This window comes from Oncorhynchus mykiss, chromosome 26 (genome assembly GCF_057628025.1).
Source record: "Oncorhynchus mykiss isolate SJ-2025 chromosome 26, ASM5762802v1, whole genome shotgun sequence".
NCBI classification, from domain to species: Eukaryota; Metazoa; Chordata; class Actinopteri; order Salmoniformes; family Salmonidae; genus Oncorhynchus; species Oncorhynchus mykiss.
In genome coordinates, this window is record NC_143047.1 from 48,883,517 (window position 1) to 48,911,503 (window position 27,987).

At 39.9% G+C, this 27,987-nt stretch overlaps 1 protein-coding gene across 9 annotated transcripts in view; it reads right to left on the reverse strand.

Annotated features, from left to right (window-relative positions):
• Nucleotides 1–2,645: 2,645 nt before the first annotated feature.
• Nucleotides 2,646–27,987, reverse strand: part of fhod1 (formin homology 2 domain containing 1) — a 175,859-nt gene continuing 150,517 nt past the window's right edge. For all 9 annotated transcript variants that reach the window (XM_090223354.1, XM_090223357.1, XM_090223356.1 and 6 more), the window contains 6 exons: nt 21,848–22,009; nt 19,788–19,978; nt 18,837–19,029; nt 17,635–17,815; nt 9,822–9,998; nt 2,646–4,018 (listed from right to left, as the gene is read on the reverse strand). In XM_090223354.1, the coding sequence (XP_090079480.1) occupies nt 3,936–4,018; nt 9,822–9,998; nt 17,635–17,815; nt 18,837–19,029; nt 19,788–19,978; nt 21,848–22,009 (987 nt within the window). In that variant the 3' untranslated portion in view covers nt 2,646–3,935. The remainder of the gene's footprint in view (nt 4,019–9,821; nt 9,999–17,634; nt 17,816–18,836; nt 19,030–19,787; nt 19,979–21,847; nt 22,010–27,987) is intronic.

Below are 27,987 nucleotides of genomic sequence, written 5' to 3' on the forward strand. Positions count from 1 at the left end.
TACTGTTCTACATGACCAGAGGTTGTTCTATATGACCAGAGGTTGTTCTACATGACCAGAGGTTGTTCTATATGACCAGAGGTTGTTCTATATGACCAGAGGTTGTTCTATACTGCTCTACATGACCAGAGGTTGTTCTATACTGTTCTATATGACCAGAGGTTGTTCTATACTGTTCTATATGACCAGAGGTTGTTCTATACTGTTCTACATGACCAGAGGTTGTTCTATATGACCAGAGGTTGTTCTATATGACCAGAGGTTGTTCTACATGACCAGAGGTTGTTCTACATGGCCAGAGGTTGTTCTACATGGCCAGAGGTTGTTCTACATGACCAGATGTTGTTCTACATGACCAGAGGTTGTTCTATATGACCAGAGGTTGTTCTATACTGTTCTATATGACCAGAGGTTGTTCTATACTGCTCTATATGACCAGAGGTTGTTCTATACTGTTCTACATGACCAGAGGTTGTTCTATACTGTTCTACATGACCAGAGGTTGTTCTATACTGTTCTACATGACCAGAGGTTGTTCTATACTGTTCTATATGACCAGAGGTTGTTCTATACTGTTCTACATGACCAGAGGTTGTTCTATACTGTTCTACATGACCAGAGGGTGTTCTATACTGTTCTATATGACCAGAGGGTGTTCTATACTGTTCTACATGACCAGAGGGTGTTCTATACTGTTCTATATGACCAGAGGTTGTTCTATACTGTTCTACATGACCAGAGGTTGTTCTATACTGTTCTACATGACCTGAGGTTGTTCTATACTGTTCTATATGACCAGAGGTTGTTCTATACTGTTCTACATGACCAGAGGGTGTTCTATACTGTTCTATATGACCAGAGGGTGTTCTATACTGTTCTACATGACCAGAGGGTGTTCTATACTGTTCTATATGACCAGAGGTTGTTCTATACTGTTCTATATGACCAGAGGTTGTTCTATATGACCAGAGGTTGTTCTATATGACCAGAGGTTGTTCTAAACTGTTCTATATGACCAGAGGTTGTTCTATACTGTTCTACATGACCAGAGGTTGTTCTATACTGTTCTACATGACCAGAGGTTGTTCTATACTGTTCTATATGACCAGAGGTTGTTCTAAACTGTTCTATATGACCAGAGGTTGTTCTAAACTGTTCTACATGACCAGAGGTTGTTCTATACTGTTCTACATGACCAGAGGTTGTTCTATATGACCAGAGGTTGTTCTATATGACCAGAGGTTGTTCTATACTGTTCTATATGACCAGAGGTTGTTCTATAATGTTCTACATGACCAGAGGTTGTTCTATACTGTTCTACATGACCAGAGGTTGTTCTATACTGTTCTACATGACCAGAGGTTGTTCTATACTGTTCTACATGACCAGAGGTTGTTCTATACTGTTCTATATGACCAGAGGGTGTTCTATACTGTTCTATATGACCAGAGGTTGTTCTATACTGTTCTATATGACCAGAGGTTGTTCTATACTGTTCTATATGACCAGAGGTTGTTCTATACTGTTCTATATGACCAGAGGTTGTTCTACATGACCAGAGGTTGTTCTATACTGTTCTATATGACCAGAGGTTGTTCTATATGACCAGAGGTTGTTCTATACTGTTCTACATGACCAGAGGTTGTTCTATACTGTTCTATATGACCAGAGGTTGTTCTAAACTGTTCTACATGACCAGAGGTTGTTCTATACTGTTCTACATGACCAGAGGTTGTTCTATATGACCAGAGGTTGTTCTATATGACCAGAGGTTGTTCTATACTGTTCTATATGACCAGAGGTTGTTCTATACTGTTCTACATGACCAGAGGTTGTTCTATACTGTTCTACATGACCAGAGGTTGTTCTATACTGTTCTATATAAAGGTGTGTGTTTGTGATGGAACAAATCAACCCTCTTGAACTGAAGTAGGATGGGGCGGGTAAAATACAACACACCGTACCTAGACTCACCAAACACACATCCCCCACCCTCGTGGGGTCCAAATATTAACCGTGAAACAAGGTCTCTGTGTGTGATAAATAATATGGGCATGTGACCTGGTTCATATCTCCTCTGTCTAGATCAGATCACCTCATCTCTCGATTGAGAAGTCTCTCTCTCTGTGTGTGATAAATAATATGGTCATGTGACCTGGTTCATATCTCCTCTGTCTAGATCAGATCACCTCATCTCTCGATTGAGAAGTCTCTCTCTCTCTGTGTGTGATAAATAATATGGTCATGTGACCTGGTTCATATGTCCTCTGTCTAGATCAGATCACCTCGTCTCTCGATTGAGAAGTCTCTCTCTCTGTGTGTGATAAATAATATGGTCATGTGACCTGGTTCATATCTCCTCTGTCTAGATCAGATCACTTCGTCTCTCGATTGAGACGTCTCTCTCTCTGTGTGTGTGTCCGAGACGTCTCTCTCTCTGTGTGAGTGTGTGTGTGCGAGTGTGTGTGTGTGTGTGTGTGTGAGTGTGAGTGTGTGTGTGTCATGTGAGACGTCTCTCTCTCTCGGTGTGTGTCTGAGACGTCTCTCTCTCGGTGTGTGTGTGTGTGTGTGGTCTGAGACCAGACTCAACATAACCTCTTTATAGAACAGACTATCTATAATTATATAAAGTTAATAACATCGGATCCATTAGAATAATAACACCAGAGTTTATATTCAACCACTTCCTGACTAAAACATCCTGTTACCCCTCCACCCCACCACCCTGACTCCAGATACACAGTATAACCTTTAAAATATAGTGACGTCTGTCCTTAATGTTCAGTTAAATGTCCATCACACTGTATATATATATATATCTCTTCAATATGATACGTCAGGATGTTTACGACACCAAAACATCTGAATATTTAACTCCACACCTGAAACACTTGTTCTGCCAGGTTCTCTGTCCGGAGACTCATCCATTTAGAGGAAAAAAAACCCAGATGAACAAGAGCTCTCACGTCTTCCTGTAACACGGTTGTTTTGTAGTGAGACAGGAACAAGGCCAAAGCATTGTGGGAGGGGCGGGCTACTGTAGTGAGACAGGAACAAGGCCAAAGCATTGTGGGAGGGGCGGGGCTACTGTAGTGAGACAGGAACAAGCCCAAAGCATTGTGGGAGGGGCGGGGGGGGGGCTACTGTAGTGAGACAGGAACAAGCCCAAAGCATTGTGGGAGGGGCGGGGGGGGCTACTGTATTGAGACAGGAACAAGCCCAAAGCATTGTGGGAGGGGCGGGGGGGGCTACTGTATTGAGACAGGAACAAGCCCAAAGCATTGTGGGAGGGGCGGGGGGCTACTGTAGACAGCACCAGCATGTCCTTCCTACATGTATTCTCTCTACTTTCTGTCACATCAGGACTTTCTAAGATCCAGGCCCTCGGTACGAGCTTCATCCTTCCTCTTCATGGCTGGTGTGTCTGGTAGTCCTGTGTGTGTGTGTGTGTGTCTGGTAGTACTGTTTCTCTGTGTGTGGTACGAGCTTCATCCTTCCTCTTCATGGCTGGTGTGTCTGGTAGTGCTGTGTGTGTGTGTGTGTCTGGTAGTGGTGTGTGTGTGTGTGTGTGTGTGTGTTAGTACTGCGTCTCAGTCTGTCTGTGTAGGTCTCTGCGTGTTCAGAGCTGGTCTCCAGTCTGTGTAGGTCTCTCTGTGTGTTCAGAGCTGGTCTCCAGTCTGTGTAGGTCTCTGTGTGTTCAGAGCTGGTCTCCAGTCTGTGTAGGTCTCTCTGTGTGTTCAGAGCTGGTCTCCAGTCTGTGTAGGTCTCTCTGTGTGTTCAGAGCTGGTCTCCAGTCTGTGTAGGTCTCTCTGTGTGTTCAGAGCTGGTCTCCAGTCTGTGTAGGTCTCTCTGTGTGTTCAGAGCTGGTCTCCAGTCTGTGTAGGTCTCTGTGTGTTCAGAGCTGGTCTCCAGTCTGTGTAGGTCTCTGTGTGTGTTCAGAGCTGGTCTCCAGTCTTGTTGCCGAGTCCCAGAGCCTGAACCACGTCAACACTTAGTCCGCTCTTCAGAGTCCTCCTCACTGCAACACACAGAAACACCATGTCAAACTAAATGAGAACAATGCACACACACACACACACACGTTACCACGGCAACGCACACACACACACACACACACACGTTACCACGGCAACGCACACACACACACACACACACACGTTACCACGGCCAGAACCCTATTCCCTATATAGTGGTACTACTATAGACCAGAGCCCTATTCCCTATATAGTGGTACTACTATAGACCAGAGCCCTATTCCCTATATAGTGGTACTACTATAGACCAGAGCCCTATTCCATATATAGTGTACTACTATAGACCAGAGCCCTATTCCCTATATAGTGGTACTACTATAGACCAGAGCCTTATTCCCTATATAGTGGTACTACTATAGACCAGAGCCCTATTCCCTATATAGTGGTACTACTATAGACCAGAGTCCTATTCCCTATATAGTGGTACTACTATAGACCAGAGCCCTATTCCCTATATAGTGGTACTACTATAAACCAGAGCCCTATTCCCTATATAGTGGTACTACTATAGACCAGAGCCCTATTCCCTATATAGTGGTACTACTTTAGACCAGAGCCCTATTCCCTATATAGTGGTACTACTATATACCAGGGCCCTATTCCCTATATAGTGGTACTACTATAGACCAGAGCCCTATTCCCTATATAGTGGTGCTACTATAGACCAGAGCCCTATTCCCTATATAGTGGTGCTACTATAGACCAGAGCCCTATTCCCTATATAGTACACTACTATAGACCAGAGCCCTATTCCCTATATAGTGCACTATAGACCAGACCCCTATTCCCTATATAGTACACTACTATAGACCAGACCCCTATTCCCTATATAGTGGTGCTACTATAGACCAGAGCCCTATTCCCTATATAGTGGTGCTACTATAGACCAGAGCCCTATTCCCTATATAGTACACTACTATAGACCAGAGCCCTATTCCCTATATAGTGCACTATAGACCAGAGCCCTATTCCCTATATAGTACACTACTATAGACCAGAGCCCTATTCCCTATATAGTGGTACTACTATAGACCAGAGCCCTATTCCCTATATAGTGGTACTACTATAGACCAGAGCCCTATTCCCTATATAGTGGTACTACTATAGACCAGAGCCCTATTCCCTATATAGTGGTACTACTATAGACCAGAGCCCTATTCCCTATATAGTGGTACTACTATAGACCAGAGCCCTATTCCCTATATAGTGGTACTACTTTAGACCAGAGCCCTATTCCCTATATAGTGGTACTACTATAGACCAGAGCCCTATTCCCTATATAGTGGTGCTACTATAGACCAGAGCCCTATTCCCTATATAGTGGTGCTACTATAGACCAGAGCCCTATTCCCTATATAGTGGTACTACTATAGACCAGAGCCCTATTCCCTATATAGTGGTACTACTATAGACCAGAGCCCTATTCCCTATATAGGGTACTACTATAGACCAGAGCCCTATTCCCTATATAGTACACTACTATAGACCAGAGCCCTATTCCCTATATAGTGCACTATAGACCAGAGCCCTATTCCCTATATAGTACACTACTATAGACCAGAGCCCTATTCCCTATATAGTGGTACTACTATAGACCAGAGCCCTATTCCCTATATAGTGGTACTACTATAGACCAGAGCCCTATTCCCTATATAGTGGTACTACTATAGACCAGAGCCCTATTCCCTATATAGTGGTGCTACTATAGACCAGAGCCATATTCCCTATATAGTGGTGCTACTATAGACCAGAGCCATATTCCCTATATAGTGGTGCTACTATAGACCAGACCCCTATTCCCTATATAGTGGTACTACTATAGACCAGAGCCCTATTCCCTATATAGTGGTACTACTATAGACCAGAGCCCTATTCCCTATATAGTGGTACTACTATAGACCAGAGCCCTATTCCCTATATAGTGGTACTACTATAGACCAGAGCCCTATTCCCTATATAGTGGTGCTACTATAGACCAGAGCCCTATTCCCTATATAGTGGTACTACTATAGACCAGAGCCCTATTCCCTATATAGTGGTACTACTATAGACCAGAGCCCTATTCCCTATATAGTGGTACTACTATAGACCAGAGCCCTATTCCCTATATAGTGGTACTACTATAGACCAGAGTCCTATTCCCTATATAGTGGTACTACTATAGACCAGAGCCCTATTCCCTATATAGTGGTACTACTATAGACCAGAGCCCTATTTAGTGGTACTACTATAGACCAGAGCCCTATTCCCTATATAGTACACTACTATAGACCAGAGCCCTATTCCCTATATAGTACACTACTATAGACCAGAGCCCTATTCCCTATATAGTGGTACTACTATAGACCAGAGCCCTATTCCCTATATAGGGTACTACTATAGACCAGAGCCCTATTCCCTATATAGTACACTACTATAGACCAGAGCCCTATTCCCTATATAGTGCACTATAGACCAGAGCCCTATTCCCTATATAGTACACTACTATAGACCAGAGCCCTATTCCCTATATAGTGGTACTACTATAGACCAGAGCCCTATTCCCTATATAGTGGTACTACTATAGACCAGAGCCCTATTCCCTATATAGTGGTGCTACTATAGACCAGAGCCATATTCCCTATATAGTGGTGCTACTATAGACCAGAGCCATATTCCCTATATAGTGGTGCTACTATAGACCAGACCCCTATTCCCTATATAGTGGTACTACTATAGACCAGAGCCCTATTCCCTATATAGTGGTACTACTATAGACCAGAGCCCTATTCCCTATATAGTGGTACTACTATAGACCAGAGCCCTATTCCCTATATAGTGGTACTACTATAGACCAGAGCCCTATTCCCTATATAGTGGTGCTACTATAGACCAGAGCCCTATTCCCTATATAGTGGTACTACTATAGACCAGAGCCCTATTCCCTATATAGTGGTACTACTATAGACCAGAGCCCTATTCCCTATATAGTGGTACTACTATAGACCAGAGCCCTATTCCCTATATAGTGGTACTACTATAGACCAGAGTCCTATTCCCTATATAGTGGTACTACTATAGACCAGAGCCCTATTCCCTATATAGTGGTACTACTATAGACCAGAGCCCTATTTAGTGGTACTACTATAGACCAGAGCCCTATTCCCTATATAGTACACTACTATAGACCAGAGCCCTATTCCCTATATAGTACACTACTATAGACCAGAGCCCTATTCCCTATATAGTACACTACTATAGACCAGAGCCCTATTCCCTATATAGTACACTACTATAGACCAGAGCCCTATTCCCTATATAGTGGTACTACTATAGACCAGAGCCCTATTCCCTATATAGTGGTGCTACTATAGACCAGAGCCCTATTCCCTATATAGTGGTACTACTATAGACCAGAGCCCTATTCCCTATATAGTGGTACTACTATAGACCAGAGCCCTATTCCCTATATAGGGTACTACTATAGACCAGAGCCCTATTCCCTATATAGTACACTACTATAGACCAGAGCCCTATTCCCTATATAGTGCACTATAGACCAGAGCCCTATTCCCTATATAGTACACTACTATAGACCAGAGCCCTATTCCCTATATAGTGGTACTACTATAGACCAGAGCCCTATTCCCTATATAGTGGTACTACTATAGACCAGAGCCCTATTCCCTATATAGTGGTACTACTATAGACCAGAGCCCTATTCCCTATATAGTGGTGCTACTATAGACCAGAGCCATATTCCCTATATAGTGGTGCTACTATAGACCAGACCCCTATTCCCTATATAGTGGTACTACTATAGACCAGAGCCCTATTCCCTATATAGTGGTACTACTATAGACCAGAGCCCTATTCCCTATATAGTGGTACTACTATAGACCAGAGCCCTATTCCCTATATAGTGGTACTACTATAGACCAGAGCCCTATTCCCTATATAGTGGTGCTACTATAGACCAGAGCCCTATTCCCTATATAGTGGTACTACTATAGACCAGAGCCCTATTCCCTATATAGTGGTACTACTATAGACCAGAGCCCTATTCCCTATATAGTGGTACTACTATAGACCAGAGCCCTATTCCCTATATAGTGGTACTACTATAGACCAGAGTCCTATTCCCTATATAGTGGTACTACTATAGACCAGAGCCCTATTCCCTATATAGTGGTACTACTATAGACCAGAGCCCTATTTAGTGGTACTACTATAGACCAGAGCCCTATTCCCAATATAGTGGTACTACTATAGACCAGAGCCCTATTCCCTATATAGTGGTACTACTATAGACCAGAGCCCTATTCCCTATATAGTGGTACTACTATAGACCAGAGCCCTATTCCCTATATAGTGCACTACTATAGACCAGAGCCCTATTCCCTATATAGTACACTACTATAGACCAGAGCCCTATTCCCTATATAGTACACTACTATAGACCAGAGCCCTATTCCCTATATAGTACACTACTATAGACCACTGGGCCCGGCAGGGTACCATTTTGTGAAGGTTCTTGTACACGTTACTGAGACGTCAGGATGTCAGTTGAGAACAGAACAGGTATCAGTTCTTCATTTCTGGGAGAATGAAAAGCTGGGTATTTACTATATAGTTCTGATATCTTTAGAGAGGAACTAACAACAGAGATATTATGGGCCCAGGGAGATAACGCTCTGTTGTCCAGATAAACCTCTGTTATGGACACACATCATACTGTGGATGGACACACAAGGACATAGAGACACAGACAGGGACAAAAGGGCTTATCCCTTAGTGGCGTCACACATCTAGCCTTGACCCTTTTCAGGTACAGGAGGTGGAATCACAATGAGACCAAGATGGAAGACCGTAGTCACCAAGCCTCGTCTAGTAGGACTACAGAGTGGAGGGAAGACAGTAGTCACCAAGCCTCGTCTAGTAGGACTACAGAGTGGAGGGAAGACAGTAGTCACCAAGCCTCGTCTAGTAGGACTACAGAGTGGAGGGAAGACAGTAGTCACCAAGCCTCGTCTAGTAGGACTACAGAGTGGAGGGAAGACAGTAGTCACCAAGCCTCGTCTAGTAGGACTACAGAGTGGAGGGAAGACAGTAGTCACCAAGCCTTGTCTAGTTGGACTACAGAGTGGACTACAGAGTGGACTACAGAGTGGAGGGAAGACAGTAGTCACCAAGCCTCGTCTAGTAGGACTACAGAGTGGAGGGAAGACAGTAGTCACTAAGCCTTGTCTAGTAGGACTACAGAGTGGAGGGAAGACAGTAGTCACGAAGCCTCGTCTAGTAAGACTACAGAGTGGAGGGAAGACAGTAGTCACCAAGCCTCGTCTAGTAGGACTACAGAGTGGAGGGAAGACAGTAGTCACCAAGCCTCGTCTAGTAGGACTACAGAGTGGAGGGAAGACAGTAGTCACTAAGCCTTGTCTAGTAAGACTACAGAGTGGACTACAGAGTGGACGTCTTTTGTTCCAGCCAAACACTATATATATATTTTTTAATTAGGTGCTGGGCTTGAACAAAAGCCTGCACACCTACAAGGCTAGTGATGAACAGTGGGAGCTGTATGGAATGGTAGTACAGCAGCCTCTCTACATTCAGAGCGGATCACTTGGGAAATAGTGATGAACAGTGGGAGCTGTATGGAATGGTAGTACAGCAGCCTCTCTACATTCAAAGCAGATCACTTGGGAAATAACAGGTGAAGAAACAGAGAGAGTTTAGTTTAGTTGAAGGGATCAATTCAACAACTGGCTCTGGTCTACAGGCCCCTCCTCTCCATGTTGTAGTACTCACACGACTTCCTGTTGAGGCGGGAGCGTTTGCGTGTCTTGGGGCTGGACGGCCTCTCTGAGGGGCTCCTGGTAACAGACTTGACTAGCCGATCCATGATCTCATCCGTAGCATCATCCTGGGAGCTAGCACTGTCCTCTTTGGCCACAGACATCTGGGATGGACTAACTGGGCCTAGACCTGGGGACGAAATCAAATCAAACTTTATTTAAAATGGGGGACGAAATCAAATCAAACTTTATTTAAAATGGGGACGAAATCAAATCAAACTTTATTTAAAATGGGGACGAAATCAAATCAAACTTTATTTAAAATGGGGACGAAATCAAATCAAACTTTATTTAAAATGGGGACGAAATCAAATCAAACTTTATTTAAAATGGGGAAGAAGCATTAGAAGAGGAGGAAACAAATATAACATTTTATTGGTTGTATTTAACAGATGTATTGGTGTTGTATAAATATATTTAACAGATGTATTGGTGATGTATAAATATATTTAACAGATGTATTGGTGATGTATTGGTGTTGTATAAATATATTTAACAGATGTATTGGTGTTGTATAAATATATTTAACAGATGTATTGGTGATGTATTGGTGTTGTATAAATATATTTAACAGATGTATTGGTGTTGTATAAATATATTTAACAGATGTATTGGTGTTGTATAAATATATTTAACAGATGTATTGGTGATGTATTGGTGATGTATAAATATATTTAACAGATGTATTGGTGTTGTATAAATATATTTAACAGATGTATTGGTGTATAAATATATTTAACAGATGTATTGGTGATGTATAAATATATTTAACAGATGTATTGGTGTTGTATAAATATATTTAACAGATGTATTGGTGTTGTATAAATATATTTAACAGATGTATTGGTGTTGTATTGGTGATGTATAAATATATTTAACAGATGTATTGGTGTTGTATAAATATATTTAACAGATGTATTGGTGATGTATAAATATATTTAACAGATGTATTGGTGTTGTATAAATATATTTAACAGATGTATTGGTGTTGTATTAATATATTTAACAGATGTATTGGTGTTGTATAAATATATTTAACAGATGTATTGGTGATGTATTGGTGTTGTATAAATATATTTAACAGATGTATTGGTGTTGTATAAATATATTTAACAGATGTATTGGTGTTGTATTGGTGTTGTATAAATATATTTAACAGATGTATTGGTGTTGTATAAATATATTTAACAGATGTATTGGTGTTGTATTGGTGATGTATAAATATATTTAACAGATGTATTGGTGTTGTATAAATATATTTAACAGATGTATTGGTGATGTATAAATATATTTAACAGATGTATTGGTGTTGTATAAATATATTTAACAGATGTATTGGTGATGTATAAATATATTTAACAGATGTATTGGTGTTGTATTGGTGTTGTATAAATATATTTAACAGATGTATTGGTGTTGTATAAATATATTTAACAGATGTATTGGTGTTGTATTGGTGTTGTATAAATATATTTAACAGATGTATTGGTGTTGTATAAATATATTTAACAGATGTATTGGTGATGTATAAATATATTTAACAGATGTATTGGTGATGTATAAATATATTTAACAGATGTATTGGTGATGTATAAATATATTTAACAGATGTATTGGTGTTGTATAAATATATTTAACAGATGTATTGGTGTTGTATTGGTGTTGTATAAATATATTTAACAGATGTATTGGTGATGTATAAATATATTTAACAGATGTATTGGTGTTGTATTGGTGTTGTATAAATATATTTAACAGATGTATTGGTGTTGTATAAATATATTTAACAGATGTATTGGTGATGTATTGGTGTTGTATAAATATATTTAACAGATGTATTGGTGATGTATAAATATATTTAACAGATGTATTGGTGTTGTATAAATATATTTAACAGATGTATTGGTGATGTATAAATATATTTAACAGATGTATTGGTGATGTATTGGTGTTGTATAAATATATTTAACAGATGTATTGGTGTTGTATAAATATATTTAACAGATGTATTGGTGTTGTATTGGTGTTGTATAAATATATTTAACAGATGTATTGGTGTTGTATAAATATATTTAACAGATGTATTGGTGTTGTATTGGTGATGTATAAATATATTTAACAGATGTATTGGTGTTGTATTGGTGTTGTATAAATATATTTAACAGATGTATTGGTGATGTATTGGTGATGTATAAATATATTTAACAGATGTATTGGTGTATACATATATTTAACAGATGTATTGGTGTTGTATTGGTGATGTATAAATATATTTAACAGATGTATTGGTGATGTATAAATATATTTAACAGATGTATTGGTGTATAAATATATTTAACAGATGTATTGGTGATGTATTGGTGATGTATAAATATATTTAACAGATGTATTGGTGTATAAATATATTTAACAGATGTATTGGTGTTGTATTGGTGATGTATAAATATATTTAACAGATGTATTGGTGATGTATAAATATATTTAACAGATGTATTGGTGTTGTATAAATATATTTAACAGATGTATTGGTGATGTATTGGTGATGTATAAATATATTTAACAGATGTATTGGTGATGTATAAATATATTTAACAGATGTATTGGTGATGTATAAATATATTTAACAGATGTATTGGTGATGTATAAATATATTTAACAGATGTATTGGTGTTGTATAAATATATTTAACAGATGTATTGGTGATGTATTGGTGTTGTATAAATATATTTAACAGATGTATTGGTGATGTATAAATATATTTAACAGATGTATTGGTGTTGTATAAATATATTTAACAGATGTATTGGTGATGTATAAATATATTTAACAGATGTATTGGTGTTGTATAAATATATTTAACAGATGTATTGGTGATGTATTGGTGTTGTATAAATATATTTAACAGATGTATTGGTGATGTATAAATATATTTAACAGATGTATTGGTGTTGTATAAATATATTTAACAAATGTATTGGTGATGTATAAATATATTTAACAGATGTATTGGTGATGTATAAATATATTTAACAGATGTATTGGTGTTGTATAAATATATTTAACAGATGTATTGGTGTTGTATAAATATATTTAACAGATGTATTGGTGTTGTATAAATATATTTAACAGATGTATTGGTGATGTATAAATATATTTAACAGATGTATTGGTGTTGTATAAATATATTTAACAGATGTATTGGTGATGTATAAATATATTTAACAGATGTATTGGTGTTGTATAAATATATTTAACAGATGTATTGGTGATGTATAAATATATTTAACAGATGTATTGGTGATGTATAAATATATTTAACAGATGTATTGGTGTTGTATTGGTGTTGTATAAATATATTTAACAGATGTATTGGTGTTGTATAAATATATTTAACAGATGTATTGGTGATGTATAAATATATTTAACAGATGTATTGGTGTTGTATAAATATATTTAACAGATGTATTGGTGATGTATAAATATATTTAACAGATGTATTGGTGATGTATAAATATATTTAACAGATGTATTGGTGATGTATAAATATATTTAACAGATGTATTGGTGATGTATTGGTGTTGTATAAATATATTTAACAGATGTATTGGTGTTGTATAAATATATTTAACAGATGTATTGGTGATGTATAAATATATTTAACAGATGTATTGGTGATGTATAAATATATTTAACAGATGTATTGGTGATGTATAAATATATTTAACAGATGTATTGGTGTTGTATTGGTGTTGTATAAATATATTTAACAGATGTATTGGTGTTGTATTGGTGATGTATAAACATATTTAACAGATGTATTGGTGATGTATTGGTGTTGTATAAATATATTTAACAGATGTATTGGTGATGTATAAATATATTTAACAGATGTATTGGTGATGTATAAATATATTTAACAGATGTATTGGTGTTGTATAAATATATTTAACAGATGTATTGGTGTTGTATAAATATATTTAACAGATGTATTGGTGATGTATTGGTGTTGTATAAATATATTTAACAGATGTATTGGTGTTGTATAAATATATTTAACAGATGTATTGGTGATGTATTGGTGTTGTATAAATATATTTAACAGATGTATTGGTGATGTATAAATATATTTAACAGATGTATTGGTGTTGTATAAATATATTTAACAGATGTATTGGTGATGTATAAATATATTTAACAGATGTATTGGTGATGTATTGGTGTTGTATAAATATATTTAACAGATGTATTGGTGTTGTATAAATATATTTAACAGATGTATTGGTGTTGTATTGGTGTTGTATAAATATATTTAACAGCTGTATTGGTGTTGTATAAATATATTTAACAGATGTATTGGTGTTGTATTGGTGATGTATAAATATATTTAACAGATGTATTGGTGTTGTATAAATATATTTAACAGATGTATTGGTGATGTATAAATATATTTAACAGATGTATTGGTGTTGTATAAATATATTTAACAGATGTATTGGTGATGTATAAATATATTTAACAGATGTATTGGTGTTGTATTGGTGTTGTATAAATATATTTAACAGATGTATTGGTGTTGTATAAATATATTTAACAGATGTATTGGTGTTGTATTGGTGTTGTATAAATATATTTAACAGATGTATTGGTGTTGTATAAATATATTTAACAGATGTATTGGTGATGTATAAATATATTTAACAGATGTATTGGTGATGTATAAATATATTTAACAGATGTATTGGTGATGTATAAATATATTTAACAGATGTATTGGTGTTGTATAAATATATTTAACAGATGTATTGGTGTTGTATTGGTGTTGTATAAATATATTTAACAGATGTATTGGTGATGTATAAATATATTTAACAGATGTATTGGTGTTGTATTGGTGTTGTATAAATATATTTAACAGATGTATTGGTGTTGTATAAATATATTTAACAGATGTATTGGTGATGTATTGGTGTTGTATAAATATATTTAACAGATGTATTGGTGATGTATAAATATATTTAACAGATGTATTGGTGTTGTATAAATATATTTAACAGATGTATTGGTGATGTATAAATATATTTAACAGATGTATTGGTGATGTATTGGTGTTGTATAAATATATTTAACAGATGTATTGGTGTTGTATAAATATATTTAACAGATGTATTGGTGTTGTATAAATATATTTAACAGATGTATTGGTGTTGTATTGGTGATGTATAAATATATTTAACAGATGTATTGGTGTTGTATAAATATATTTAACAGATGTATTGGTGATGTATAAATATATTTAACAGATGTATTGGTGTTGTATAAATATATTTAACAGATGTATTGGTGATGTATAAATATATTTAACAGATGTATTGGTGTTGTATTGGTGTTGTATAAATATATTTAACAGATGTATTGGTGTTGTATAAATATATTTAACAGATGTATTGGTGTTGTATTGGTGTTGTATAAATATATTTAACAGATGTATTGGTGTATAAATATATTTAACAGATGTATTGGTGTTGTATAAATATATTTAACAGATGTATTGGTGATGTATAAATATATTTAACAGATGTATTGGTGTTGTATTGGTGTTGTATAAATATATTTAACAGATGTATTGGTGTTGTATAAATATATTTAACAGATGTATTGGTGTTGTATTGGTGTTGTATAAATATATTTAACAGATGTATTGGTGTTGTATAAATATATTTAACAGATGTATTGGTGGTGTATAAATATATTTAACAGATGTATTGGTGTTGTATAAATATATTTAACAGATGTATTGGTGATGTATAAATATATTTAACAGATGTATTGGTGTTGTATAAATATATTTAACAGATGTATTGGTGATGTATAAATATATTTAACAGATGTATTGGTGTTGTATAAATATATTTAACAGATGTATTGGTGATGTATAAATATATTTAACAGATGTATTGGTGATGTATAAATATATTTAACAGATGTATTGGTGATGTATAAATATATTTAACAGATGTATTGGTGTTGTATAAATATATTTAACAGATGTATTGGTGTTGTATTGGTGTTGTATAAATATATTTAACAGATGTATTGGTGATGTATAAATATGTTTAACAGATGTATTGGTGTTGTATTGGTGTTGTATAAATATATTTAACAGATGTATTGGTGTTGTATAAATATATTTAACAGATGTATTGAGGTTGTGAATTGCTTGTGTTTCTAGCTCCAACAGTGTAGTAATATCTAACAATTCACAACAATACACACATCTAAAAGTAAAATAATGGATTTAAGAAATATATAAATATCAGGATGAGTAATGTCGGAGTCCGGAGTATAAATAAATATATACAGTGCCTTGCGAAAGTATTCGGGCCCCCTTGAACTTTGCGACCTTTTGCCACATTTCAGGCTTCAAACATAAAGATATAAAACTGTATTTTTTTGTGAAGAATCAACAACAAGTGGGACACAATCATGAAGTGGAACGACATAGTAACATCTGACAAAAATATCTAACGACACTGAAGCAGCAAACTCTGTGGAAATTAATATTCGTGTCATTCTCAAAACTTTTGGCCACGACTGTACACTACCATTCAAATGTTTGGGGTCACTTAGAAATGTTCTTGTTTTTGAAAGAAAATCACATTTTTTTGTCCATTAAAACATCAAATTTATCAGAAATAGACATTGTTAATGTTGTAGCTGGAAACGGCTGATTTTTAATGGAATATCTACATAGGTGTACAGAGGCCTATTATCAGCAACCATCACTCCTGTATTCCAATGTTAAGTTGTGTTAGTTGATCCAAGTTTATCATTTTAAAAAGCTAATTAATTTATGCTAGCTAATCCAAGAGTTCCTCTGTCCACTTCTGTGTTCTGAGATATGGCATTTTCTTTGCAACTCTGCCTAGAAGGCCAGCATCCCGGAGTCGCCTCTTCACTGTTGACCTTGAGACTGGTGTTTTGTGGGTACTATTTAATGAAGCTGCCAGTTGAGGACTTGTGAAAAGTCTGTTTCTCAGACACTAGACACTCTAAAGTACTTGTCCTCTTGCTAAGTTGTGCACCGGGGCCTCCCACTCCTCTTTCTATTCTGGTTAGAGCCAGTTTGCGCTGTTCTGTGAAGGGAGTAGTACACAGTGTTGTACGAGATATTCAGTTTCCAGATACTCTACTAGTCTAAAGGAGGCCAGTTTAGGACTTGTGAGGCGTCTGTTTATCAAACTAGATTGCTTCTTTAAATCAGCACAACAGTTTTCAACTGTGCTAACATAATTGCAAAAGGGTTTTCTAATGATCAATTAGCCTTTTTAAAATGATAAACTTGGATTAGCTAACACAACGTGCCATTGGAACACAGGAGTGATGGTTGCTGATAATGGGCCTCCGAACGCCTATGTAGATATTCCATTAAAAATCTGATGTTTCCAGCTACAATAGTCATTTACAACATTAACAATGTCTACACTGTATTTCTGATCAATTTTAATAAACACATTTTTTTCCTTTTCTTTGATAAACAAGGACATTTCTAAGTCCCAAACTTTTGAACGATAGTGTGTGTGTGTGTGTGTGTGTGTGTGTGTATATATATATATTTAGTTCCCTCCAGAGACTGCTGGGATGCATGGATTTATTCCTCTTCATTATGCTTGAAATACCAACTCATTCCAGAGTGAGCACCATGTTAGCAGACAGAGGTCCTGCTGGGGGTGTGTGTATTGGTGTGTCTGCGTCCCTGTGTGTCTTACTGCGGTAGCCCCGGTTGCGGCGCAGGTTCCCCTGGTGTTCGATACCGCTGGAGGTGTTGAGCACGTTCTTCATGTTGTCATGCTCCTCCTGGGCTGGATCTGGATCTGGCTCTGTAGGCCTGGAGCCAAGGGAGGGGCTGTCCTGGGACTGGGGAGACACCACCCCCGAGAACTTCTCTGTCTGAGAGTGGGGAGGAGAGAGAGAGGGGGGGGGGGGGGGGGGGGGAGAAGGAGGAAGGGAGAAAGTGAGAGGAAGTGAGAGGAACGGAGAGAGGAGGAGAGAGGGAGGGAGGGAGGGAGGGAGGGGCAGCATGGATTCAGACACTGGTGTGAAATGTAGAGGGAGGGTAATGACTTCTGAAATCCACTTTGCATTTTAAATGAGAAAATGTCAATGTGTGAAGGCAGGTTTAATAAAGCCAGGTTTAATAAAGCCAGGTTTAATAAAGCATTAGTGTGGTTTAATAAAGCCAGGTTTAATAAAGCATTAGTGTGGTTTTAATAAAGCCATAAGGTGCCTCTACACCCCTAGCTCTACCCCCAGACCCAAACCTAGCCCTTCTCTAAGCCCTACCCCCCAGCCCTATCCCCACAGCCTAGCTCTACCCCCAGACCTATCCCTACCCTCTATCACCAGACCTAGCCCTACCCCCAGACCTAGCCCTACCCCCAGACCTACCCTCTACCCCCAGACCTACCCTCTACCCCCAGACCTACCCTCTACCCCCAGACCTACCCTCTACCCCCAGACCTAGCCCTACCCCCAGACCTACCCTCTACCCCCAGACCTAGCCCTACCCCCAGACCTAGCCCTACCCCCAGACCTAGCCCTACCCCCAGACCTAGCCCTACCCCCAGACCTAGCCCTACCCTCTACCCCCAGACCTAGCCCTACCCTCTACCCCCAGACCTAGCCCTACCCTCTACCCCCAGACCTAGCCCTACCCTCTACCCCCAGGCCTAGCCCTACCCTCTACCCCCAGACCTAGCCCTACCCTCTACCCCCAGACCTAGCCCTACCCTCTACCCCCAGACCTAGCCCTACCCTCTACCCCCAGACCTAGCCTTACCCTCTACCCCCAGACCTAGCCTTACCCTCTACCCCCAGACCTAGCCTTACCCTCTACCCCCAGACCTAGCCTTACCCTCTACCCCCAGACCTAGCCTTACCCTCTACCCTCAGACCAACACCCCAGACCCACCTCAGTGATCATCTTTCCCCTGGTCTTGGTGCGTTCTCTGTGGGTAGCCCGCTTGTGTTTCTGGGTCAGGACCCTCTCCCTGGTGGTCCGGTACTCCAGAGAAAACTCACTGATAATCTTACAGAAGTGGGTCACCTTAGTGTCCCGGACAGAGTAGGATGGCTGACCTAGGTACAGCAGGAAGGAATGGAACCTGAGAGAGAAGGGAGGGAGAGGGAAAGAGAGGGAGGGGTAGGGAGAGAGAGAGAGAGAAAGAGAGGGAGGGGTAGGGAGAGAGAGAAAGAGAGAGAGGGGTAGAGAGAGAGAGAGGGGTAGGGAGAGGGAGAGGGGTAGGGAGAGGGAGAGGGGTAGGGAGAGAGAGAAAGAGAGAGAGGGGTAGGGCGAGAGAGAGAGGGGTAGGGAGAAAGAGAGAGAGGTAGGGAGAGAGAGAAGAGAGAGAGAGAAGAGAGAAAGAGAAAAGAGCGAGGGGAGAAGAGAGTGAGAGAGAGGAGAGAGAGAAGAGAGAGAAGAGAGAAAGATAAAAGAGCGAGGGGAGAAGAGAGTGAGAGAGAGAAAAGAGAAAGAAGAGAGTGAGGGGAGAGGGGTTTTACAAGGTAAGGGGATATTCATGTTGTAGTTAGAAGTGTGGAATGATTTCCCGTCATGGGCGCAATGACATCATCATTCAACTAGAATTCCTCTTCTGTTTATGTGTCTCAGTGAATGTGGTTTGTCTGAAAGGCCCCACGTGTGTGTGTGTGTGTGTGTGTGTGTGTGTGTGTGTGTGTGTGTGTGTGTGTGTGTGTGTGTGTGTGTGTGTGTGTGTGTGTGCGTGTCCTGTGTGCGTGCCCAGTGTGTGTGTGTGTGTGTGTGTGTGTCCAGTGTGTGTGTGTGTGTGTGTGTCCAGTGTGTGTCCAGTGTGTGTGTGTCCAGTGTGTGTGTGTGTGTCCAGTGTGGGTGTGTGTCAGTCACCTGTTGATGATGCGTCTGTGAACCACCTTCAGGATAATGATCCTCTCTGTACAGTCTTTAAGGAACTCTGTCAACCTGTTCTTCAGGAGGGCCTTGGTCTCGTGTTTAGACATCACCTTTAGATTGTCCCACGATGTCTTACACTTCCTCTCCAGCTGAACCAGGCTATCTGACAGCTGCTCAAACTCCACCTGGAGACATGGAGGTGGAGAGACAGACAGAGAGAGAGAGACAAGACAGAGACAGACAGACAGAGGGATGGCCGGACAAGACAGGAGGGAGGGACAGAGGGACAGACAGGGACGGCCGGACAAGACAGGAGGGACAGACAGACAGACAGAGGGACAGGGGTACAGACAGACAGAGGGACAGACAGACAGAGGGACAGACAGGGACGGCCGGACAAGACAGGAGGGACAGACAGACAGAGGGACAGACAGAGGGAGGGACAGACAGTGTGAAAGTGTGAGACAGGGTTTTACACAACAGGTCCATTGTGGGAATCAGTCTGACTAGTCCTCCATCCAACAGCCCAAATGAGGATTAGACATCCCCCCTGTATCTAGTCTCTATTGTTATTTTACTGCTCTTTAATTACTTGTAACTTTTATTTCTTATCTGTATTTTTTTACACAGCATTGTTGGTTAAGGGCTTGTAAGTAAACATTTCACTGTGAGGTCTCCTACACCTGTTGTATTCAGCATTTCACTGTGAGGTCTACTACACCTGTTGTATTCAGCATTTCACTGTAAGGTCTAACACCTGTTGTATTCAGCAGTTCACTGTAATGTCTACTACACCTGTTGTATTCAGCAGTTCACTGTAATGTCTACTACACCTGTTGTATTCAGCATTTCACTGTGAGGTCTACTACACCTGTTGTATTCAGCATTTCACTGTGAGGTCTACTACACCTGTTGTATTCAGCATTTCACTGTGAGGTCTACTACACCTGTTGTATTCAGCATTTCACTGTGAGGTCTACTACACCTGTTGTATTCAGCAGTTCACTGTAATGTCTACTACACCTGTTGTATTCAGCATTTCACTGTAAGGTCTACTACACCTGTTGTATTCAGCATTTCACTGTAAGGTCTACTACACCTGTTGTATTCAGCATTTCACTGTAGGTCTACTACACCTGTTGTATTCAGCATTTCACTGTGAGGTCTACTACACCTGTTGTATTCAGCATTTCACTGTGAGGTCTACTACACCTGTTGTATTCAGCATTTCACTGTGAGGTCTACTACACCTGTTGTATTCAGCAGTTCACTGTAATGTCTACTACACCTGTTGTATTCAGCATTTCACTGTAAGGTCTACTACACCTGTTGTATTCAGCATTTCACTGTGAGGTCTACTACACCTGTTGTATTCAGCAGTTCACTGTGAGGTCTACTACACCTGTTGTATTCAGCAGTTCACTGTGAGGTCTACTACACCTGTTGTATTCAGCATTTCACTGTGAGGTCTACTACACCTGTTGTATTCAGCATTTCACTGTGAGGTCTACTACACCTGTTGTATTCAGCATTTCACTGTGAGGTCTACTACACCTGTTGTATTCAGCATTTCACTGTGAGGTCTACTACACCTGTTGTATTCAGCATTTCACTGTGAGGTCTACTACACCTGTTGTATTCAGCATTTCACTGTGAGGTCTACTACACCTGTTGTATTCAGCATTTCACTGTAAGGTCTGCTTCATAGAACCTACTACCCAAAGAAGCCTGTTCTAATTAAACTAGATCAAACTATATTTAAATCCCATGAATCTGTGTGTGTGGGGGAGAGACGAAGCAGAGTCATTGATTTTTCTAGAGCACTACTTCTATCCAGGGTACCCCCCCCCCCTCCCTATAGGGAGACTTACTCTAGCAGAGCGTGTGATGTCACTACTTTTACCCAGGCCCCCCCTCTATAGGGAGACTTACTCTAGCAGAGCGTGTGATGTCACTACTTTTACCCAGGCCCCCCCTCTATAGGGAGACTTACTCTAGCAGAGCGTGTGATGTCACTACTTTTACCCAGGCCCCCCCTCTATAGGGAGACTTACTCTAGCAGAGCGTGTGATGGAGGGGATCTCGGAGTAGACGTCTGAGGTGTCGGTGTAGTTGTCCACCAGGAAGTTGCAGGTGTGATGGAGTAGAGACTGTCTGTGGACCGTATCCTTCACCTCAGTTACCTTCTCCAAGTAGTTCAGCTCAAAACCTTTAGCCTGCAGAGAGACAGAGAGGGGGGGCAGAGAGAGAGAGACAGAGTGGGGGACAGAGAGACAGAGAGAGGGGGACAGAGAGAGGGGGACAGAGAGAGGGGGGCAGAGAGTGGGGGGCAGAGAGTGGGGGGCAGAGAGACAGAGAGTGGGGGGCAGAGAGAGGGGGACAGAGAGAGGGGGACAGAGAGAGGGGGACAGAGAGAGGGGGACAGAGAGAGAGAGAGAGACAGAGGGGGGGACAGAGAGACAGATAGAGGGGGACCGAGAGAGGGGGACCGAGAGAGGGGGACCGAGAGAGGGGGACCGAGAGAGGGGGACAGAGAGAGGGGGACCGAGAGAGGGGGACAGAGAGAGAGGGGGACAGAGAGAGAGGGGGACAGAGAGAGAGGGGGACAGAGAGAGAGGGGGACAGAGAGAGAGAGAGACAGAGAGAGACAGAGAGAGAGAGAGAGAGAGACAGAGAGAGAGAGAGAGAGAGAGGGAGAGAGACAGAGAGAGAGAGAGAGAGGGAGAGAGAGAGAGACACGTACAGACAGAAAATCAGACAGAGAGAGGCAGGCAGGTGATATGACAGTAAACTACATTAGAGTCAAAACTACAGCAATCAACCCATCTAACAATAAACAGTAAATATACCCTACTGAACTGTTTCCTGCTTCCTGCTTTAGGATAAACATCTTCTCATCAGCTCAACCAAGTCCTTGTGAAGCCAGACAGGTGATGTGTACCAAGACATTAATCCCTCTGCTCCAGACAGGTGATGTGTACCAAGACATTAATCTCTCTGCTCCAGACAGGTGATGTGTACCAAGACATGAATCTCTCTGCTCCAGACAGGTGATGTGTACCAAGACATTAATCTCTCTGCTCCAGACAGGTGATGTGTACCAAGACATTAAGCCCTCTGCTCCAGACAGGTGATGTGTACCAAGACATGAATCCCTCTGCTCCAGACAGGTGATGTGTACCAAGACATTAAGCCCTCTGCTCCAGACAGGTGATGTGTACCAAGACATGAATCCCTCTGCTCCAGACAGGTGATGTGTACCAAGACATTAAGCTCTCTGCTCCAGACAGGTGATGTGTACCAAGACATGAATCCCTCTGCTCCAGACAGGTGATGTGTACCAAGACATTAAGCTCTCTGCTCCAGACAGGTGATGTGTACCAAGACATTAAGCTCTCTGCTCCAGACAGGTGATGTGTAACAAGACATTAATCTCTCTGCTCCAGACAGGTGATGTGTACCAAGACATTAAGCCCTCTGCTCCAGACAGGTGATGTGTACCAAGACATTAAGCTCTCTGCTCCAGACAGGTGATGTGTACCAAGACATTAATCTCTCTGCTCCAGACAGGTGATGTGTACCAAGACATTAAGCCCTCTGCTCCAGACAGGTGATGTGTACCAAGACATTAAGCCCTCTGCTCCAGACAGGTGATGTGTACCAAGACATTAAGCCCTCTGCTCCAGACAGGTGATGTGTACCAAGACATTAAGCCCTCTGCTCCAGACAGGTGATGTGTACCAAGACATTAAGCCCTCTGCTCCAGACAGGTGATGTGTACCAAGACATTAAGCCCTCTGCTCCAGACAGGTGATGTGTACCAAGACATTAAGCTCTCTGCTCCAGACAGGTGATGTGTACCAAGACATTAAGCCCTCTGCTCCAGACAGGTGATGTGTACCAAGACATTAAGCCCTCTGCTCCAGACAGGTGATGTGTACCAAGACATTAAGCCCTCTGCTCCAGACAGCACGTAGTTCACCTATTATCAGTTGGTTCAATCTAATCCCTTCAGTCATTGGAATCGTTTTTAGAAAAAAAGGGTTTTAAAACTTTTACAATGTTTATAATCCAACAGACAGAATTATAAGCAAATCAAATTGGTACAGACACATACTGAACGGAGTTGAGGGATTTCGGTGGGCATTGAGGTATTGAATTTATAGTCAAATATTAAAAAATATTAAAAAAAGATGCACTCATTTATACATTTTATTGTATCAGGTATATTTGTGTATATTTTGTGTTGAAATATAGAAAATAATTTGTGCCTCATTTGCATAAATACACCAGGTGTATTTGATTTGCATATCATTAAATTAACAAAACTTTAACTGTATTAAATTATTACTTTTTTTAAAGTCCAACAAAAATGAAATAAATGTGTCTTTGTCTTTCTCGTGATGTGTTAAATCCCTGACTAAAACCTTACCGTTCTGTTGTCTTTCTCGTGATGTGTTAAATCCCTGACTAAAACCTTACCGTTCTGTTGTCTTTCTCGTGATGTGTTAAATCCCTGACTAAAACCTTACCGTTCTGTTGTCTTTCTCGTGATGTGTTAAATCCCTGACTAAAACCTTACCGTTCTGTTGTCTTTCTCGTGATGTGTTAAATCCCTGACTAAAACCTTACCGTTCTGTTGTCTTTCTCGTGATGTGTTAAATCCCTGACTAAAACCTTACCGTTCTGTCGTCTTTCTCGTGATGTGTTAAATCCCTGACTAAAACCTTACCGTTCTGTTGTCTTTCTCGTGATGTGTTAAATCCCTGACTAAAACCTTACCGTTCTGTTGTCTTTCTCGTGATGTGTTAAATCCCTGACTAAAACCTTACCGTTCTGTTGTCTTTCTCGTGATGTGTTAAATCCCTGACTAAAACCTTACCGTTCTGTTGTCTTTCTCGTGATGTGTTAAATCCCTGACTAAAACCTTACCGTTCTGTTGTCTTTCTCGTGATGTGTTAAATCCCTGACTAAAACCTTACCGTTCTGTTGTCTTTCTCGTGATGTGTTAAATCCCTGACTAAAACCTTAACGTTCTGTTGTCTTTCTCGTGATGTGTTAAATCCCTGACTAAAACCTTACCGTTCTGTTGTCTTTCTCGTGATGTGTTAAATCCCTGACTAAAACCTTACCGTTCTGTTGTCTTTCTCGTGATGTGTTAAATCCCTGACTAAAACCTTACCGTTCTGTTGTCTTTCTCGTGATGTGTTAAATCCCTGACTAAAACCTTACCGTTCTGTTGTCTTTCTCGTGATGTGTTAAATCCCTGACTAAAACCTTACCGTTCTGTTGTCTTTCTCGTGATGTGTTAAATCCCTGACTAAAACCTTAACGTTCTGTTGTCTTTCTCGTGATGTGTTAAATCCCTGACTAAAACCTTACCGTTCTGTTGTCTTTCTCGTGATGTGTTAAATCCCTGACTAAAACCTTACCGTTCTGTTGTCTTTCTCGTGATGTGTTAAATCCCTGACTAAAACCTTAACGTTCTGTTGTCTTTCTCGTGATGTGTTAAATCCCTGACTAAAACCTTACCGTTCTGTTGTCTTTCTCGTGATGTGTTAAATCCCTGACTAAAACCTTACCGTTCTGTTGTCTTTCTCGTGATGTGTTAAATCCCTGACTAAAACCTTACCGTTCTGTTGTCTTTCTCGTGATGTGTTAAATCCCTGACTAAAACCTTACCGTTCTGTTGTCTTTCTCGTGATGTGTTAAATCCCTGACTAAAACCTTACCGTTCTGTTGTCTTTCTCGTGATGTGTTAAATCCCTGACTAAAACCTTACCGTTCTGTTGTCTTTCTCGTGATGTGTTAAATCCCTGACTAAAACCTTACCGTTCTGTTGTCTTTCTCGTGATGTGTTAAATCCCTGACTAAAACCTTACCGTTCTGTTGTCTTTCTCGTGATGTGTTAAATCCCTGACTAAAACCTTACCGTTCTGTTGTCTTTCTCGTGATGTGTTAAATCCCTGACTAAAACCTTAACGTTCTGTTGTCTTTCTCGTGATGTGTTAAATCCCTGACTAAAACCTTACCGTTCTGTTGTCTTTCTCGTGATGTGTTAAATCCCTGACTAAAACCTTACCGTTCTGTTGTCTTTCTCGTGATGTGTTAAATCCCTGACTAAAACCTTACCGTTCTGTTGTCTTTCTCGTGATGTGTTAAATCCCTGACTAAAACCGTACCGTTCTGATGTCTTTCTCGTGATGTGTTAAATCCCTGACTAAAACCTTACCGTTCTGTTGTCTTTCTCGTGATGTGTTAAATCCCTGACTAAAACCTTACCGTTCTGTTGTCTTTCTCGTGATGTGTTAAATCCCTGACTAAAACCTTACCGTTCTGTTGTCTTTCTCGTGATGTGTTAAATCCCTGACTAAAACCTTACCGTTCTGTTGTCTTTCTCGTGATGTGTTAAATCCCTGACTAAAACCTTACCGTTCTGTTGTCTTTCTCGTGATGTGTTAAATCCCTGACTAAAACCTTACCGTTCTGTTGTCTTTCTCGTGTTGTGTTAAATCCCTGACTAAAACCTTACCGTTCTGTTGTCTTTCTCGTGATGTGTTAAATCCCTGACTAAAACCTTACCGTTCTGTTGTCTTTCTCGTGATGTGTTAAATCCCTGACTAAAACCTTACCGTTCTGTTGTCTTTCTCGTGATGTGTTAAATCCCTGACTAAAACCTTACCGTTCTGTTGTCTTTCTCGTGATGTGTTAAATCCCTGACTAAAACCTTACCGTTCTGTTGTCTTTCTCGTGATGTGTTAAATCCCTGACTAAAACCTACCGTTCTGTTGTCTTTCTCGTGATATGTTAAATCCCTGACTAAAACCTTACCGTTCTGTTGTCTTTCTCGTGATGTGTTAAATCCCTGACTAAAACCTTACCGTTCTGTTGTCTTTCTCGTGATGTGTTAAATCCCTGACTAAAACCTTACCGTTCTGTTGTCTTTCTCGTGATGTGTTAAATCCCTGACTAAAACCTTACCGTTCTGTTGTCTTTCTCGTGATGTGTTAAATCCCTGACTAAAACCTTACCGTTCTGTTGTCTTTCTCGTGATGTGTTAAATCCCTGACTAAAACCTTACCGTTCTGTTGTCTTTCTCGTGATGTGTTAAATCCCTGACTAAAACCTTACCGTTCTGTTGTCTTTCTCGTGATGTGTTAAATCCCTGACTAAAACCTTACCGTTCTGTTGTCTTTCTCGTGATGTGTTAAATCCCTGACTAAAACCTTACCGTTCTGTTGTCTTTCTCGTGATGTGTTAAATCCCTGACTAAAACCTTACCGTTCTGTTGTCTTTCTCGTGATGTGTTAAATCCCTGACTAAAACCTTAACGTTCTGTTGTCTTTCTCGTGATGTGTTAAATCCCTGACTAAAACCTTACCGTTCTGTTGTCTTTCTCGTGATGTGTTAAATCCCTGACTAAAACCTTACCGTTCTGTTGTCTTTCTCGTGATGTGTTAAATCCCTGACTAAAACCTTACCGTTCTGTTGTCTTTCTCGTGATGTGTTAAATCCCTGACTAAAACCTTACCGTTCTGTTGTCTTTCTCGTGATGTGTTAAATCCCTGACTAAAACCTTACCGTTCTGTTGTCTTTCTCGTGATGTGTTAAATCCCTGACTAAAACCTTACCGTTCTGTTGTCTTTCTCGTGATGTGTTAAATCCCTGACTAAAACCTTACCGTTCTGTTGTCTTTCTCGTGATGTGTTAAATCCCTGACTAAAACCTTACCGTTCTGTTGTCTTTCTCGTGTTGTGTTAAATCCCTGACTAAAACCTTACCGTTCTGTTGTCTTTCTCGTGATGTGTTAAATCCCTGACTAAAACCTTACCGTTCTGTTGTCTTTCTCGTGATGTGTTAAATCCCTGACTAAAACCTTACCGTTCTGTTGTCTTTCTCGTGATGTGTTAAATCCCTGACTAAAACCTTACCGTTCTGTTGTCTTTCTCGTGATGTGTTAAATCCCTGACTAAAACCTTACCGTTCTGTTGTCTTTCTCGTGATGTGTTAAATCCCTGACTAAAACCTTACCGTTCTGTTGTCTTTCTCGTGATGTGTTAAATCCCTGACTAAAACCTTACCGTTCTGTTGTCTTTCTCGTGATGTGTTAAATCCCTGACTAAAACCTTACCGTTCTGTTGTCTTTCTCGTGATGTGTTAAATCCCTGACTAAAACCTTACCGTTCTGTTGTCT